At 40.5% G+C, this 18,572-nt stretch overlaps 1 protein-coding gene across 2 annotated transcripts in view; it reads left to right on the top strand.

Moving 5' to 3' along the window:
- The window catches only part of COL8A1 (collagen type VIII alpha 1 chain), a 155,417-nt gene extending 137,372 nt beyond the window's left edge, over positions 1–18,045 (top strand). Inside the window, exons 3-4 of one of the 2 annotated variants that reach the window (XM_007453209.1) lie at positions 12,817–13,147; positions 16,005–17,911. In XM_007453209.1, coding sequence (XP_007453271.1) covers positions 12,820–13,147; positions 16,005–17,911 — 2,235 coding nt within the window. In that variant the 5' untranslated portion in view covers positions 12,817–12,819. Of the gene's footprint in view, positions 1–12,816; positions 13,148–16,001 lie in introns of those variants that run through there. The other variant, XM_007453208.1, reaches the window with a different exon arrangement.
- The last annotated feature ends 527 nt before the right edge of the window (positions 18,046–18,572 follow it).

The raw sequence follows: 18,572 nt of genomic DNA, 5'->3' as shown, positions 1-18,572 counted from the left end.
TCGGCATTCTACCTGCATTAATTCCCTTCACATGCTCCATAACCTCACAAGACAGACAATGTTACCATCATCCCCAACTTATCTTGAGGAAATGGAAGCACAGAGAGGTTAAGTAACTTAACCTTAACTAGGTCTGAGATCACAGACCTAGTACATGATAGAATCAGGATTTAATGCAGGCAGGTTAGCTCAGAGTTGCTGCTCTTAACCATTATCCCCTACAGCTGCCCTTTAACTGTTGTAGCTGCCAATGTCTGCTTCTAGATAACACACTCCACTTCCCTCCTTACTCTGCTGAGCAATTACCATTTATTCTTCAAACCTTAGTTTTAACACTGTCCCTCAAAGACCTTGTGTCTCACCAACCTGCTACCCACACACCCCGTCCAGGTTAAAGTCTCTTTTGTCTTTATTGAAGCACTTACACCAGATTAAGATCTAACTTTTAATAGTTGACTGGAAACTTCTTGAGAGTATGTCCTTGTTTTTCACTTATTTTTATATATAGCCAGCCACTAACATAGTAGGGCCTAAAAATTCCATATAAGATTGTTGAATTTAATAATTAAACGAATCAACATGACACAGTAGAGAGAAACAATGTCAGGAGTTAGAAATTTAAGCAAATAAAGGCAGGGGAATTCCCCTATACAATGTTTTAGCGCAAGAGAGATGTTAGAAACCATCTGATAACGAGGCACCCAGCAGCCTAAATGTTGGATTCTGCCCGCAGGGAGGCATTTGTTTTCTACCAGACATTATTTTTAAAGAAATGAACCCCAAGTGTCAAGATGAAGAGGTTTCACAAAATGTCCCAATGTGTGGCTTCTCTTGAAAAATTGGAAAACCTGCCCAAACCAGGCAAACAAGTGAGTAGTTCAACTACCGCCCCATTGGATAGGGTAGTGCTCCCTAGTTCACTGCAAACTCTGGCCAGCCAACTCCACTCACTCCCCGGTGTCCCTGCTTCCTCCAGGTATTTAGGCTCTTTCCCCCTCTAATTCATTCCCCTCATCTTATAGTTTAGGAAGAGGAGGCCCTGAAAAGCACAGGAGTATATCATGACAGAGAGGTGGTTACATACACCCCAGGTCTCTCATCTCCAATTCAGTTTCCTATCCCCACTAAGTCCTAAAAAATAGCATTTATAAAGCACGGTTATCAGTGCAATTCCTCATTTTTGTGAATTCTTTGTACCCTGTAGCAAGGTTTGCTGAAAAAAAGGAAAGTCTCTTCCATACTCCCCGCCTCCTTCACTTAGGCATCTCCAAGAACTGGCATTTATTACATAATTCTTTGTCCTTTCCTTTCTCCACTTCCATTTTCTCTGAAAAATGTTCAGTGGATTAACTGTGAAAGCCTTATGATTTTCCTCCCAGACAGCACATCCATCTCTTTCTCCCTCAAAATAAATTCCACCCCTGAAAGAAGCAGAACTTCCAATACCAAGATAGCTGTGGTTTGGTTGCTTTCAGTGCTTTGCCTGTGTTCAAAGGGCAGGATGTTACCACGCGGGCTAATTATCTATATGGAGCTGTGGTTGAAAAGTGGTGGATTTAGAGACTGCTCTCTCTGTGGCTGACAGTTTATCACAACTTGGCATTTTAGGCTTAGCCCCAGCTTGACAGCTCAATTTTTTTTGTATTTAAATTCATTTTTGGGAACAGTCCTGTGGAATGATCTCTGCTACTCTTAAACCGTGCAACAGAGAAAGAACAAATTCACATTTTTACTGACCAAGAAATTGTTGAGATTTTTTTTTTAGTTCTTATATAATTCAGAAATTTTTAGGGGTACATATTGTAACTTTAGTAGGATTGCTCTTCTGACTGGAGATTAGCCATGAGTGTGTGTGGGCACAGGGGTGGAGAGCAATTATGGAGGAAATTTATTATTTTTATTTCCAAGTGTTGTTGATTTAATATTTTGCCCATGTGTGATAGAAACTCTAGAGCTTGACTTTTACATCAAGTCATTCAAGGTTATGTGGCTCAAAGTAATCTTAGCTAAATAAAACTTCAACACCTGAATCCCCCAAATCACCAGTTCAAAAGTGAAAAAGAAGTCAGTTGGCAGCCTCGTGTCCTCTACCTCTCGCCTTTCAATCCACAGACACATATGCATCCATACAGTAATTTCATTAATAAATATCTTAGTATTATGGAAGATGGAAAAGGCTAGGATTTCTTGCTTGGTTTAGGGAATTTTGGTTTGTTTCAGTTTCCTATAAAAATACCAAAAGGAAGAGTCTACCCGCCATAATAGCCAGCTAATTAGAAGAAAATGCTAGCACAGGAAGTTGGCTTGCTTGCTTAATCTTCTGGATATACTGATAGAGTAAATACTAAGTGCCAATCAGAATGGGACAGAGAAAAGAGACCTTCCTGTGCTTTTCAGTCCTTTCTTGCCACCATCGTAGGAAAATATTGGGAGAAACATCGCTGGTGGCAAAGGGCTCTCCATCCTGCTTCCAGGAATTGCCCAGGCTGGCTGGGAACTGGGCCTGCTGTACTTTATATTTCAACTTTCTCAATTTTCAAAACTTTGACCAGAACTAACTCATTTGAGTGTCACCTAATCTCTCAACTTTTCTTGGGTAAGATGCTGAGCAATAGTGAAGCATCTAGAAGACACAGAGAATTGCAGAGAAGTAGAAAAGGCAAGAGCTTCTAATATGACAGCCTTCCTCAGGAAAAGTTGGAGTCCAAAGGCAGGCCATCTCCTCCTCCTTATGACTCCCTCCCACATCTAGAGGCTACCCTAGGACCCCAAGTTCTTCAAGTTCAGGACCTGGATAAAGGTCATTCAGGAAACAAGTTATGTGCTTTTGTCTTTTTACCTAACTTGGTTTAAACTTTCTAGTCTCTGCAACCTTAGATATTTTGGGAATGAGTGTGATTTTATCATTTTACTTTATTCAATTCATTCATGTTATTTACTAAGAATAACTTCTACCACAACTACCAAATTTCAACTATGCATATGACAAGGAAATTGCTGAATTTTGTTTGGTTGAAATTCACTTGTAATCCCATTGGTCTGCACAGAGTTCAGGATTAAATAGTGTTTGCAGTGAACAAATGTTCCATGAAATTTATATATTTTTTTCCTTCCACTTTTATCGAGATATAACTGACATGTGGCACTGTATAAATTTAAGGTGTACAGCGTAATGATGTGACTTACATGCATCATGAAATGATGACCACAAGAAGCTGAGTGAACATTCATCTTCTCCTATAGATACAAAACAAAGGAAAGAGAAAAGATTGTTTTCCTTGTGATGAGAACTCTTAGGATTTACTCTCTTAACGACTTCTCATAGATACCACACAGCAGTGTTAATTGCATTTATCATGTTGTGCATTACATCCCGAGCACTTATTTGTCTTATAACTGGAAGTCTATACTTCCATGTCCATGATATTTATATTTTACAAAATACATTATAGTTAGTTGCTCTAAACAAATATTTTTACAATGTCCAGTTCAGTGATTTACATTAGATGAGACTTCCTCACACATCTCTCCCTTGCAAAGGCCTGAAAACACTGCTATTTTACATTGTGTCATTTACACAAGCTGTAGTAGTGCCAAGAAGGCAGAAAGATGCTCATGTGAATGGTGAGTTCTCTCCAGCCCTTCTCGGTCACACCAGGAAGGAATTTGCCTTGCTGCACATTGCTGGGCCCATGGAATGGGGAGGGCCTTATTCTTGAGAAGCCCTCATCTTTGCCTGCTTTACTATAGAGCTGCCTCTAAATTTTGGATCTTCCACTTTTCTTAAAAAATGAACATTATATATATATAAAAAAAGAACATTATAGCTCCTAAAAACGACTACATCATCCTATTCACTTCCTACTTCGCCTTCCCAAGGTGCATACTTTGTATTCGTCATTCCTATGACAGGAGGCATGCATCGATACTTGCTGAATGACTCTGGGGGACATTTTGAGCCTATACATTGTAGGGAGGTTTTATCATTTGTAGCCACTTTTTAAAGATTTCTCAATAAGCTTCAATTTTTAGTCAATCTTCGTATATGGTATAAAAGAGGTTATAAATCACATTTTTGTTTGTAAATTTTATTTCTTATTTAGGTTCTTTCTTTGGTTTCTTGTCAGATACACCTTTTTTCATCAGAGGGATACTTGCAGGGGGGCTGTTCAGACCCTTCTCCCTCCATCTCCACCTGTAGAAGGTGGGGAGAGTGAAATGCTGAAAAGTAACCGGAAGTGTGAGATGACGTCCAAAAGGCTTAAGCATGTACATTCATGAAATCATTTGTCCATGAAGTATGGATTTGTTGTTCATGTTCACAGCTACCATAGAGTTTTAGAACTAGAGGGGAACTTGAGGTCATTTAGCCAATGTCCCTGTTCTGCAGATGAGGAAACTGATGCCCACTCAGAGTAGGTGACTTGCTTAGGTCAAAACCAGCATTTAGGTGCTCTGTGCTCTGCAAACAATGATGCCTTCATATTATGGGAAGAAAAGCTAAAAACGAAAAAGGGGTTCCACTTTAGAACTTCCCTTTTAGGGGTTCTCTCAAGTGTTTTATAAACTCTTTGGCAGCTGACATGATTCCACTTAGAGAAACAAAAGGAGTTAATTGCAGACTTCAAGTATGTGAACTATTATTTTAAGAAAAATATTCTCCAGATGTTTCCCACCTCCTTTGAGAATAGAAAAGAGGAAATGAGCTTAAATTTCAGCAAGAAAGATTCAGATTAGATATTAGGAAATGTAGGTCTGTGAATCCTGCAGTTGGTTACCAGGGAATGTTGTGAAATCTCCTCTTCTGGAGAACTTTTGGAATGTGGCAGTTGGCCATCCATTTCAGAGGGGTTATGTGGGTGGCCCATAGAGCCAAAGACACAACCTAATTGACACCTCAAGTTCTGTAGGTCCCAAGAGGTCATGCTCTGCCCATAGCTAGGTGGTGGGGCTGTTTGCTCCTCTTAACTATAGCAAAATTCAGGATTCATCAGTGAAGCACATATTCAAGTTCAGTTTTATACATGTATCAGTCCTAATAGGTGTAATTGGGTAGACTGACTAAAACTAATGAATGCTTATTGGATATTTTTGCCCACTGCCTTCACTGGATTGATTGACTAATATCTGATGGTTTAATTTCTTTGGGATCCATCTCAGCATATTCACCTTGACTTCCTTAATACCTTCCAAGCTTGTGTCCCTAGTCCACAAAGCAAAAAGTAAGGGATCCAGTCCAGGATCTTCTTCTATATACAGGGAAATTCTTTATTTCAACGAAAAAGGCAGCCTTGGAATTTGGAGGACAAGATGGAGAAAAGTGGATGTATAATTAGATCTGTACCTTGTTATCTAATGTATTGATGATATCTCCTAACAATAATCAAATGAGAATTACTTTTTAAAAATTTTTATTGAAATATAGTTGATTTACAATGTTGTGTTAGTTTCAGGGATACAGCAAAGTGATTCAGTTTATATACATATATAAAATTTACACATGTAACATATATTTATATATATATTATTTTCCAGATTCTTTTCCATTATAGGTTATTACAAGATATTTAGCATAGTTCCCTGTGCTATACAGTAGGTCCTTGTTGGTTATCTATTTTATGTATAGTAGTATGTATATTTTAATCCTAAACTCCTAATTTATCCCCTCCCCCCCTTTCCCCTTTGGTAGCCATAAGTTTGATTTCTATGTCTGTGAGTCTATTTCTGTTTTGTAAATAAGCTTATTTGTATCAGTTTTTAGATTCTACAAATTAGTGATATTGTATGATGTTTGTCTTTTCAAATAAGAATTTAAAATTTCTAACTTGGAATGTAACAGTCTTGAATTTCAGTAAAATAATCAACTGTATAAATACAGGATGGGGAGATATCATTTGAGAGAGTTTAGTGTTAAAAAAAATAAAAATAAAAGACCTAGTAAGTGGACAAAGGATTAATCATATGTATTTAAAGTATGTTCATGGTGCTGGCATAAAGTGCTCAAAAACGTAGCTAATATTATTATAACTTTGATGTTTATTGCCTTTCCTTCCCTAGCCATCCTCCGGTTCTGGTTTTCTAAATACAGTCACTGATTTTGCCCAATGCTAATATAAAACAGCACTAAACCATTCTTCTACCTACTCCCAAAAAATCCATTCCTCCCAAAGAATTAGGTTTTCTGAAGGTATCATCAGAAGAGTTAGAGTTTCTTCATCTCTGAGGAAGTGAAGGAGGGAATTTATAATATGTATCCTATTTATTAAACACAAAAAGTTCAATTGAAAAGACTTTTTCCTTTCTTGACTGCTCCTCCATTGGGAATCTTTTCTCCGACTCTTTGCCACGCAGCAATCACACTTAATCTCCTCCGGAATCCCCCAGAAGGCCAACTTTCCATACCCTCTATTATTTAGAGTTGTTTCTATCTTCCTTTAAAACCCAGGTGCCAGCCCATCCAAACGCAGAAGGCTCAGTTTCTACAGTAAAGTGGGTTTCAAAGAGCATCACCTCAACATCCTTACCCACCTTCTCCTTTGTTTTTCTCCATATCATCCAACACACCGTACATTTATGATTTTATTTAGTTTGTGTCCCCATCATAATCCTCAAAATGTTAAAAACACAATTCTCACTTGTAAGTGAACATGTCAAAGTTTTAAATGATGACAAAGTCAACTTGAAATATAATGTTAAAAATCTGGGTTTTTCATTGTAATAAGCAGATAAAAAAGTATGCTGACATAATGCTAAGTTTGATACAAAACTGGTTAACATTCTAAAGGGCAATAAAACCATAACCTGAGTGGGGTTAATCAACATAGTTTATAGAGTTGTTAATGTCCTGTAATACTAATAAATTATGCAACAAAGTTACATATCCCTAGTTCGATTACCCTAAGGTGGGCTTATTTACATGGCAATAAAAGATCATGTGACCATCTATCTTTTGCCTTAGCCAAGTTGGGGGATATATTTCTTAATACCCCCTTCCCCACCTCCCATTAAAAGTAACCTACATGTGTACTGCCATTTATGAATCAAAAAAGTGGGTCTCCCCTATAAGCTGCTCAGATAATAAAAACAGCAACAGAAGTTGCACAAGAAGGTCGTAAGTTGTCTTATGAATGTTTCCATCATTAATATTCAGGTAGGAAATATGAAGGCCTTCTGTCAACAACTGTTGTAGGAAGGATTCCAAATGGGGAATGAGGCTGAATTTGATATTTTCTAAAGCCCCTATCAACACTGCAAGTTTTGACTGTAAGGGTTCATCAATAAATGTTGAGGAAGTCAAAAGAATATCACACATTTTCCTGGTTCTCAGGAAACCTACGATTATGGTGAGGTCTAATGGACAAAAAACAATAGGAAAAAAACATAAGGTTGATTAGAATTATATTTAACTTTGTGTTAAACTTTCTGTAGTACTAGCAGAATAATGATGTTTGAGGAGGTAGGTAGGGAAGACTTTACAGAAGAGGTAGGAATTGAGTTGGTCTGGAGGAATGGTAGGTGTTATGGGCTGAGTTGTGTCCCCCCAAATCATATGTTGGAGTCCCAATTCCCCGTACTTCAGAATGTGACTGCATTTGGAGATAGCGTCTTTAAGGAGGAAATTAAGGGTAGGCCCTAATCTAATATGACTGGTGTCCTTATAAGAAGAGGAGATTGGGACACAGACATGCAGAGGAAAGACCATGTGAAGACGCAGGGAGTAGATGGCCATCTACAAGCCAAGGAGAGAGGCCTCAGAAGAAACACAGCCTACCAATACCTTTATCTTGGACTTCTAGCCTCCAGAAGTGTGAGGAAATAAATTTCTGTTGTTTGAGCCACTCAGTCTGGGGTACTTTTTAATTGCAGCCCCAGCAAACCAATACAGTAGGGTTGAAATATGGAGAGGGGTTTAAAAGGAATAAGAATCCTCCAGAAAAAAAAGAATACCATGAAAAAAGAGGTCAAAATGAGGACTGACATAGATGAGGAACAGGGGTTTACATTAATGAATGGCACATACAGCTACCATTATCATTAATAAGACTCTTTCTTTTTTCCAGTATTGTGTCTCAAGAGAGATAAATAAACCTTTCAACCTTCGCACCTCTATCCAAAATTTACTTCCTCAGAGAGGTCTTCCCCCACCATCCTTCCAAAACAGCATCTGCCACCCCAAGCCATTTTCAAGCCCTTTCCCCTGCTTTATTTTCTTCACAGCACTTAAATCTGTGATTACAAAATTTATTTTTAACTTGTTAATTACATGTCTTCCCACACTAGAATGTGAGTTCAATGAGATCAGGGACTTACCTCTCTAATTCACCTCTCTTTCTCTAATCCCCAGAATGGTTTGTAACAGTTAGTAGGTATACTATAAATATCTGTATCTAGTGAATGAATTTCCCTGAGAAAAGCAATCAATCAGGAGAGAATTTTCTTTGAGAGGCATGGAAAAGCCAAGAAAACAATTCTGGTGAATATTGGAGGAGTAGGATACTGCGTGACTTTCCCTTGTTTTAGATGTGGTGAATCTGAAGCCTTGAGAAACTACAAACTGTGTGTGAGGGGGCAAGTAGGGGGCACAGAGGAGGGCCACCCGGCAGCAGATGAGAGAGGCTTGTCCACACCACACACAACATGGACACATATGCACACACATACACAAATACAGACATGCTGGGAAAGGGAAAGGGAAAGGAAAGCTGTCCCATGTGAAAGGGAATGTTGGATTTAGGGCAAGGATTGAAGGTTTAAACATTCTTTCAGACAGTAAGCCAAAATCTCATGAGGATCAACATACAAATAAAATGCTGAGGAGCATCTAAAATAATAATATATCACATTACTCTGTTATATACATTACAGATCACATGAGGAAACTGAAACTCTCTGCAGCCCTGCCCAAATATAGGGAACCATTTAGGGCTGTTCAAAAAATGACTAGGACTGGCGACTCTGACCCCAGAATGAATAACTGCCTTGGTTCAGCTGTTCTTTTTTTGCCATTTTTAACAAGTACATTTTAATGGCCATTATTGTTTTATTCATGTTAGGTTTATCATTATTGCAGTTAACCTCACGTTTACTTTGGCTAGTATCCTTTTTTGAAAGTCTTTGACATTTCAGTTGGTTTTGATTTGTCTTTCTGGTCACACTCCATTAATAATAACAAACGTGAGGAGTGCTTTTTGGCTTACAAAGAATTCATAGTATCATTTGTGCCCTTGAACAGCACTGTGGGAGACTCAGAGATTATAATTTCTGTTTTATAAGCAAGGAAACTGAAGCTCAGTGAAGATAAGGGACTTGCAGAAAGTCATAAACACAGAGAATGGCAGAGCTACAACTCAACTCCTGTCTTTTGGTTTCTTCTACAATGCGCTTCCTGTATGACATGACACCCATCACTAAGCTAGCCTGGCTGGCAAAGATCCAGTGTTCACACACAGTATGCATGTTTATGTTCACATGTACTCCAGCACACACACACCACATACCGGTTATCAAAGAGAAACCCAAGAACACATCAAATAGAACTCACAGCATTATTGTGTTCTACATCCTTAGAAAAAGAAAAAAGAGGCAAGAAAACCCACTACCACCATTTCTCCCCAGCAGGAATTCTGAGGTTCCTTCTTCCCACCAGGTGTTTGTACAGTGTTACACAAATCTGATGTTCTTTTGAGTAATTTGGGGAGAATCTCCACACCACTTTGATCACCAAAAATATCCTCAGTGACAAGAGGGAAATGAGTAAGGATAAGTCAAGTAGTAAATTCTAACCAGGGTCCCTACATAAATATTCAAGCTAAAACTGAATGAAGTTTATTTAAATAAAGATCCAGAGAAACGGCAGATGGCAGACTGAAAGAGGTAGTTTTCAGGAGAGAAAGGCCAAGTCTATGAGAGGAAATAATTGTAGTAGAGCAGAATCCCAGTGGGCCTTTGGTATTCAACTGGTCTTCCTCCAAGCATTTCACCCCCTTCCAATTTTCCAGTGTTTCATTAGACTGTCCTGGTTTGAAGATTATTAAGTAAATCCAACACAGCCACTGAATTGAAGGAAGGGTGAAGGACCAAGCATGCTATCTATTATCACTCCAAGTTCAGGGTTTAATAGTGAAACTCATTAACCTTCAAAGATAGAATTAAATCCCAGGCTACACATCACCAGATATTACCACTGTCAGCTCTCTTGTGACTGCCTTAGACATTGAATGTTAGAGTCAGACGGGGCGTGGCGAACTGAGTCTTATTTTTAACAAAAGAAGTTGAAGGGATCTGTTCAGATACACAAAATTAAGATGAAGTTCTGGTCTTATGAGTAAAAAAAGTAAGGAACAGTGGTGCATAGAACAGGCTGTAATTTGTCTTAAATGGGTGTACATATTCAGAGAATATCTCTGGGAAAATATGAAGGAAAATGGGAAATGTTACTTCAAATGGAAAGGATTTTAGATACTAAAGAACAGAAGTTCTTAATTTACTTTAATTTACTCCCCCCATATCCTTTGCTACTCATTAATAGTTTACACATCTGTCACTCCTACTAAAGTGTGAGCTCCTTGAGGGCAGGGCCTATTGACCATATTATAGTCATCTTTGTAATCCCTGGGTGGGTCTCTCATTGTGTCTCGTAAGTACTCAATAAACTACTGTTGAGTACTTAAAACAGATGTCCTTTTTCCATTTAAAATAAATTTGACTATTGAGTATAAATCAGTATTAATTTTGTGGCTCTTTCCAAATGTTTTATAACAATTAATCATTCATATAAGGACATAAAATAACAGCTTTCTATCTTCTCCCATTTAGAGTACACTTGAAACAAATAGTTCTCGAAGACTACTTGGATTTATGAAATAGAGAAAGTTTTATAAATCATTTTGCTGACAGATGTTTCTTCATTTTCACCCCAAAGGGGAAAAAATGATTAGTTAGTATATTTAGAAAAATTGTAATGCAGTGAATTTCATGGTGGAGATTTTTACTAAATATTTTCTTAGGTGCTTTTTATTAACCAATTCTTCTGTAGCCTGTTCATACTCTTGGCATTACTCTTGAATACGATGTTGCAAAGTCAACCCACATTTTCTAAGAAGTGGAAAACTATGATCCAGAATTAAGTAAGGCAGAAGCAAAGAAAACAAACTCTTAGGAGAATGGAACTTAAATTATTTACTCAGTTAGTTACTGGATTATTTACTCAAGTTTACTCAAAGTTTTCCAGAAGACATTTACATTAAATATTGTGAGAAACTTGCCACTTCTTTCTCCATTCCCCCATTTCCCCCCTCCTCCCACCCCGCCACATCCCATCTCTCTCTCTGCAGCATTATGATGACACTCCATTTAGGATTCAGATTTTCGTTAAGTCCCTCTATAAGATGTAGGAGCAAAGCCTTATGTGTAGTTTTAAGACCTCCGAGTAATTGAGCAGACGTCAATGTGTACCACACTTGCCCTCTAGCGGGAATTTGTGAAAACTGCAGTTCCCTGGGATGTTGGTTCTTCAACCCTGCGCGTTTCCAAACACCCATCTCAAGCTGCTTTTTATAAACAGATAAACCTCATTTATACTTATTCTACTAATTACTAATTTGCAACGGGTGTTATTAAAAGGCTTAAAAACAGCTTATTCTTGTGAGTAAACATCTCTATCTTATTTACACAACAAATTTGCTTTGTAAACTTTCTTCATAATAGTACAAAGATAAACTTTAATGATCTCCAGGTCCAATTAACCTAATTCTGAACAAATGACTTCATAGTACATAATTAGAAGAAAAAAATGGTATCCCTGTATGTACATAATTATGATGGTGATTTTTTTTTAATGACATTTTGGGGCTGTCACATGAAGTACCTTCTTTCCAATTCAGAAGATATCTTCGGTTTTTATTATTGTTCTTGTTTGCTCTTTAACCTTTATACATTTATGACCACACCAAAGCAGCCAAAGAACATCTGACATATGAAAAACTACTGCCCCTGGCATAAAGCCTATAAATTATTAACTGTTTCCATTTACAGCAGAATATAGAATTTCAGCACTTACAAAGTTATGACTTGCCACTAAGTTTGCTTCATTTTGGAGAATCTATTCTGTTAGGATTAAGTTCAGTGCAAATGTATGGCACCCAAAATAACAATGGCTTAAAGAAGGTAAATCTTTATTTCTCTCTTGCGTAAACAAATTCCAAACTTAAGGATGAATATCAATATATGGCGCCTCCAAGTTCAACCAAGGCTCAGATTTCTTCTAGCTTGTTGCTCTACCATCCTCAACGCACAGCTTTCACTCCATGGTTCATGGTGTCTGGCCTGTTTCCGGGTAATATATATCCACATTCCAGCCAGTGGGAAGAAGCAAGAGGAAGAACATGCTCACTCCCCTTAAGGAGCATTCTTGGAAGTTGAACCCATTACAACTACACGCAACAGACCAGAACTTTGTCACGTGGTCACTTCTAAATGAAATGCCTTCATTCTAGGCTTGCTCTGTTCCAGCTGAAAGTCAGGGGTGCCAATACTATGGAAGAGGGCAGAGTTCATGTTCACAGACAACCAGCAGTCTCCCCATATCTTACAATCCCACCAGCTGCCTTCATTTGATAGATCCTACTCTTTCCTGGGTTTTGTCTGTTTGTTTTCTATTGAAAGGTGACATCTTCCCTTCCATTTGTCTTCCACTCATGAAGTTCTGCTAATAAAGACCATGATTCCTTTTCTTTTTTTCTCCCTTCTTTCTCTAAGTAAACTCCGGTCACCTGGTCTGCTGGTTTTCACCATGTTGGTGCGTACCTTCCTCCACAGGTGATGGCTGGTCCACCTGCCCTTCTGCAGCTGCTGGGAGTACTGCTTACCATTTCCCTGGGTTCCGTCCGACTCATCCAAGCTGGTGCCTACTATGGCATCAAGCCGCTGCCACCTCAAATTCCTCCTCAGATTCCACCGCAAATTCCGCAATACCAGCCCCTGGGCCAGCAAGTACCTCACATGCCTTTGGGTAAAGATGGCCTTAACGTGGGCAAGGAGCTGCCCCACATGCAGTATGGCAAAGAGTATCCACATCTACCCCAATATATGAAGGAAATTCAGCCGGCACCAAGAATGGGCAAGGAAGCAGCACCCAAGAAAGGCAAAGGTAACATACTTCGGTTCTGCTGTAAGACAGCAGCTTTCCAAAACCCTACACAATACGCTGCGGGTGGGGAGAGCTAAATTTTAGACATTTTTCTTTTAGCATGTGTGACTGACATTCATTAACTGCCTGTGTTCTAAACTCTATCCTTGAAAAGTTCAGGTCTTGAAGAAAGACAAAATTATTGTATGTTGTGCTTTCTTATTTCAACAGCATCAAATGACAAAAAACATACTTCATAACAAATAAGTTTAGTCCCTTACTCATTATTTCTTTATTCAAACATACAGCAACTAATGAGCATCTCTTGTGTCAGGCTCTAAGCCAAAATGCTAAGGGATATAGCAGTGGAAAAAAAGAAAAAAGAAGTGATGTCAGTCTTCAGAACTAGGAGAGCAATATTATAAGAAACTGCTGTGTTAAAAAAAATCATATGAAAGCACTTTGTAAACTAGGTGCCAGATAAATGTTTTTAAGAGTGCTCTAATTAAGTTGTTACACATGTCAATCAATAAATCTACAGAAGGAGCCCAAAGAGTACAGACTATATACCTACCTAGAGATGATGATACCTGAAAAATCTCTCCATTATTTTCTAGGCATATTCATAAGTTATTCAACACCAGCAAAATGCCTATCACTGTGACAGACGTTTTCTTTTTTTTTTAAATTTTTTAAGTCTTCTTTTTTTTTTTGGCCACACCACGTGGCTTGTGGAATCTTAGTTCCCCAACCAGGGACTGAACCCGGACCCTTGGCAGTGAGAGCACAGAGTTTTAACCACTGGGCCACCAGGGAATTCCTGAGAGACATTTTCTTATAAACTCAGTTGGTTTATAAAAAACGTAGGAAACCTAGCACTTGCAGGAAAGGAATTGCAATCAGAGTAGCAATTCCCTTTGAGGTGGTGGAGGCCATTCCCAGTGGTCCCTGCAAAGGCAGGAAGCTCTGCTTCTGGGGAACTACCGGATTTGGTACTAATAGGCCTGAGTGCCTAGAGGCCAGAAAGGAGAGAAACCTAGTCATTTAACCTCTTTGAAACTACTTTTCTTCGTTTGTAAAGTAGGATTATTGAGAGAGTCTATGACATAAGGTAAGTACTAAATAAATGCTAAAGTACCATAAAAATTTTGAGTTGCTACAGTTGGTCATTCAACAAAACCTAAGGAAGAACAGAATATACTCCAGGCACGTGCTAGACATTAGGGATTCCTGATGAATGTGATGTGACCCTGCCCCAGATGCTCTCTTGACAAAGGAGCTACACAGTTCCTGCTTAGCAAGAGCACACCCTAATTGTACAGTAGTAATCCTATTAGCATAAAATAAGTATTTCCAGTTTTCTTCCCTTTAGGAGCTGATATTCCACTTAGGGGATTATCTCAGTCATTTGTTTTCCTTCCTTTCTTGAATGGCCTGCCTGGATTTTGAAACTTCCTGTACTTATTCAGATGGGTACCAGATTGCAACTGAGGAATTTGGAAAATACATGAGTTCTGTGGTTCTATTTTGTTCCCTGACAGTAGCTCAGTGAAAAATACAATGGTCAGGATTAAGATGCAACTAATGGTTAATATAAGACTTTGGGACCATGAATTTCATTTTTTTATGTTATTCCTTACTCTCAGTAGCATGAGAGATCCAGAGTTGTGTTTCTCTGCAAGGCATAGCATAATCAATATAATTACATGTGTTTTGTATTTCGATAACAATTCGAGAAAGCATAACGCCTTTCACATCTATTTTCTAATCTTGTAGTGTGGGTGTATTATTCTTGCTGTACAGACAGGCAAGCAGGGATGCTAATGGCTTAAGTGACCCAGTCAAGATCTCATTTCAAGGCCAGAAAGAGAAGCTGAGCTTCCTGCTAATCCCAGTTTAACTCCTTTCCCCGCACTGTTTATCATCCTAAAATACTTTATTCACTACTCCTATTTAAAAACCAAATTTGCAAGTGAGAAGTAACTTATTAAATTGAAGAATTAATATTTGAGGCTTAGGAAATCCTACAGCATATTAAAGAAATTAAACACATCGATTTGACTCTAGAGGACAGATTTTAAGATGTTATTAAACCACATACAAAATAAAAATAAAATGCTTCTATTCTTCCCTGAGTCTACATGATAATGACCGTCATCCTCTACATCATAGTGTATTTCAGCACAAGAGGAGATATTATTTTTCCATATATTATATTTAAAATTCAAGGACATAGAAAAATAGAGTATAACATTAAATAGGGAAAAAATAAAAATGACTCCAACATTGTTTGAAATACACACACACACAAATATATATATATATATACACACACACACACATATATATACATACATATGTACATATATAGAACACATGAGATGGAAATACAGATAAATGTCAAGCGATTATCTCTGAGTAGTGGGCTTATAGGCAACTTTGATTTTTCTTTGTCCTTCTTTGAACTCTTTATAGTGAATACACCATAATATCTCCAAGTTTGTACTAGGAAGAATGTTTCTTCATTACTTTTTAGCTGTTTTACTTAATTAACTAATGCTGATAAAAGCAGCCACAGATATCAGTTCCCAAAACAGTATCTCAAGTATGACAAAGAAATTATCAGCCTGATTGTCCATTAAGTACTGATAATACAGTCCTGGAACACAAGCACATTATTCCTAGTCTTTCCTCTTGATAAGTAATAGGCAAATGTGTCAGAAGTAAATAATGATTGAAGTGAAGGATGATCAATATTAATCTCCCTCTCTCTCTCTCTCTCTCTCTCTCTCTCTCTCTCTCTCTCCCTCTCTCCCTCTCTCTCTCTCTCCCTCCCTCCCTCCCTCCTCCTCTCTCTCTCTCCCCGCTCTCCCAGCAGAAATACCATTAGCCAGTTTACGGGGGGAGCAAGGTCCCCGTGGAGAGCCTGGCCCAAGAGGACCACCTGGGCCCCCTGGCTTACCAGGTCAAGGGATACCTGGAATCAAAGGAAAACCAGGGCCACAGGGATATCCAGGAATTGGAAAGCCAGGTATGCCTGGAATGCCAGGAAAGCCAGGAGCCATGGGAATGCCTGGGGCCAAAGGTGAAATTGGACCCAAAGGGGAGATGGGACCCATGGGGATCCCAGGACCGCAAGGACCTCCAGGGCCTCACGGACTTCCTGGCATTGGGAAGCCAGGTGGGCCAGGGTTACCAGGGCAACCAGGTGCCAAAGGTGAGCGAGGACCCAAAGGACCACCAGGACCTCCAGGCCTTCAGGGTCCTAAAGGAGAGAAGGGCTTCGGGATGCCAGGTCTGCCAGGCCTGAAGGGTCCTCCAGGGATGCATGGCCCTCCCGGCCCTGTGGGACTTCCAGGAGTGGGCAAACCAGGAGTGACAGGCTTCCCTGGGCCCCAGGGCCCCCTGGGAAAGCCAGGCCCTCCAGGCGAACCTGGGCCACAAGGCCCTATAGGGGTCCCAGGGTTTCAAGGACCTCCTGGGATGCCTGGAATTGGAAAACCAGGCCAGGATGGGATCCCTGGGCAGCCAGGATTTCCAGGTGGCAAAGGGGAACAAGGACTGCCAGGACTGCCAGGACCCCCAGGCCCTCCAGGGATCGGGAAACCCGGCTTCCCAGGCCCCAAAGGCGACAGGGGCATAGGGGGTCTTCCTGGGGCTCTGGGACCAAGAGGCGAGAGAGGACCAACAGGTGCCCCTGGATTGGGGGGCCCACCAGGAGAGCCAGGCCTGCCTGGAATCCCAGGTCCCATGGGTCCTCCAGGGGCTATCGGTTTCCCCGGGCCCAAAGGAGAAGGTGGGGCTGTTGGACCACAGGGGCCACTAGGTCCCAAGGGTGAGCCAGGGCTTCAAGGCTTCCCAGGAAAGCCAGGTTTCCTTGGTGAAGCTGGGCCCCCCGGCATGAGGGGTTTGCCAGGTCCCATAGGGCCCAAGGGGGAAGCTGGGCATAAAGGTTTGCCAGGGCTCCCTGGTGCCCCAGGGCTGCTTGGACAGAAGGGAGAGCCAGGAATCCCAGGGGAACAGGGCTTACAGGGCCCCCCAGGTATCCCAGGGATTGCAGGCCCGAGTGGCCCCATTGGACCGCCTGGAATTCCTGGCCCCAAAGGGGAACCGGGTCTCCCAGGGCCACCTGGGTTCCCTGGAGTAGGGAAGCCCGGAGTAGCAGGACTTCATGGCGCCCCAGGGAAGCCTGGTGCCCTTGGCCCCCAAGGCCAGCCTGGCCTTCCAGGGCCCCCAGGCCCTCCAGGGCCCCCGGGACTCCCAGCTGTGATGCCCCCGACACCACCACCCCATGGAGAGTATCTACCAGATATGGGGCTGGGAATTGACGGAGTGAAAACCCCCCACGCCTATGGGGCTAAGAAAGGCAAGAACGGAGGGCCAGCCTACGAGATGCCTGCATTTACCGCTGAGCTGACTGCACCTTTCCCACCCGTGGGGGCCCCAGTGAAGTTTGACAAACTGCTCTATAACGGCAGACAGAACTACAACCCGCAGACGGGCATCTTCACCTGTGAGGTCCCTGGGGTCTACTACTTTGCATACCACGTTCACTGCAAGGGGGGCAACGTGTGGGTTGCTCTGTTCAAGAACAACGAGCCCATGATGTACACGTATGACGAGTACAAGAAGGGCTTCCTGGACCAGGCGTCCGGGAGCGCGGTGCTGCTGCTCCGGCCCGGAGACCGCGTGTTCCTCCAGATGCCCTCTGAACAGGCTGCGGGACTGTATGCCGGGCAGTACGTCCATTCCTCTTTTTCAGGGTATTTATTGTATCCCATGTAAGAAAGAAAAAAAGAGAGAAATGTAATAGAAGAAAAGAAAAGGATGCACCAAAAAATCCAAATGGGAAACATAATTGCTTCAAAACATTTATATAGTTGGAAAGTTATATTTAAGTGAAAGTCTGAACCATCGTGTACAAATAAAAACTAAGATGCATGTTTAGTGCTCTGCACAGCAGCTTGTGATTGAAAATGATGGGATAGATTTATGTATCAAGTACTGACACTTGTGTTGTACCCACTGGAATCGTATTAGCTGTTTATGTTATGTGCTTCCATGATAACCTGCTTATTCAAAGTATTTCAGTATGAAAGAGCATAGCTAATGAAAGTCACTCGCTCATACTGTTTACTTTAAAATATTTATAAATATGGCTTAAAGAAATGTCAATGATAACAATTACATACCGTATTTACTTGCATAATTTCCTCTGTATTTGTGCAGATACTTTGCCATGGGATATGGGAGAGCTCTGCAGTGCTTTTCCCCAGTGAGGCGTGGACAGAGAACCAGGGTAGAGCTTTACTCCAAGGGATATTTCTCCCCTGTCGGAGGCTGTGTCTTTCACAACAAGAGTTCTACTCAGAATTGTGTGTCTAGTGTCCCTAGAAGAACAACTGTAGTGTATTTACTCGTACCTTCTTTTTTTTTTTTTTTTTTT

The sequence above is a fragment of the Lipotes vexillifer genome, unplaced genomic scaffold (genome assembly GCF_000442215.2).
Source record: "Lipotes vexillifer unplaced genomic scaffold, Lipotes_vexillifer_v1.1 scaffold963, whole genome shotgun sequence".
Lineage (NCBI taxonomy): Eukaryota > Metazoa > Chordata > Mammalia > Artiodactyla > Lipotidae > Lipotes > Lipotes vexillifer.
Note: the sequence above shows the minus strand (reverse complement) of the source record. Positions and strands in the feature narration are given on the sequence as shown.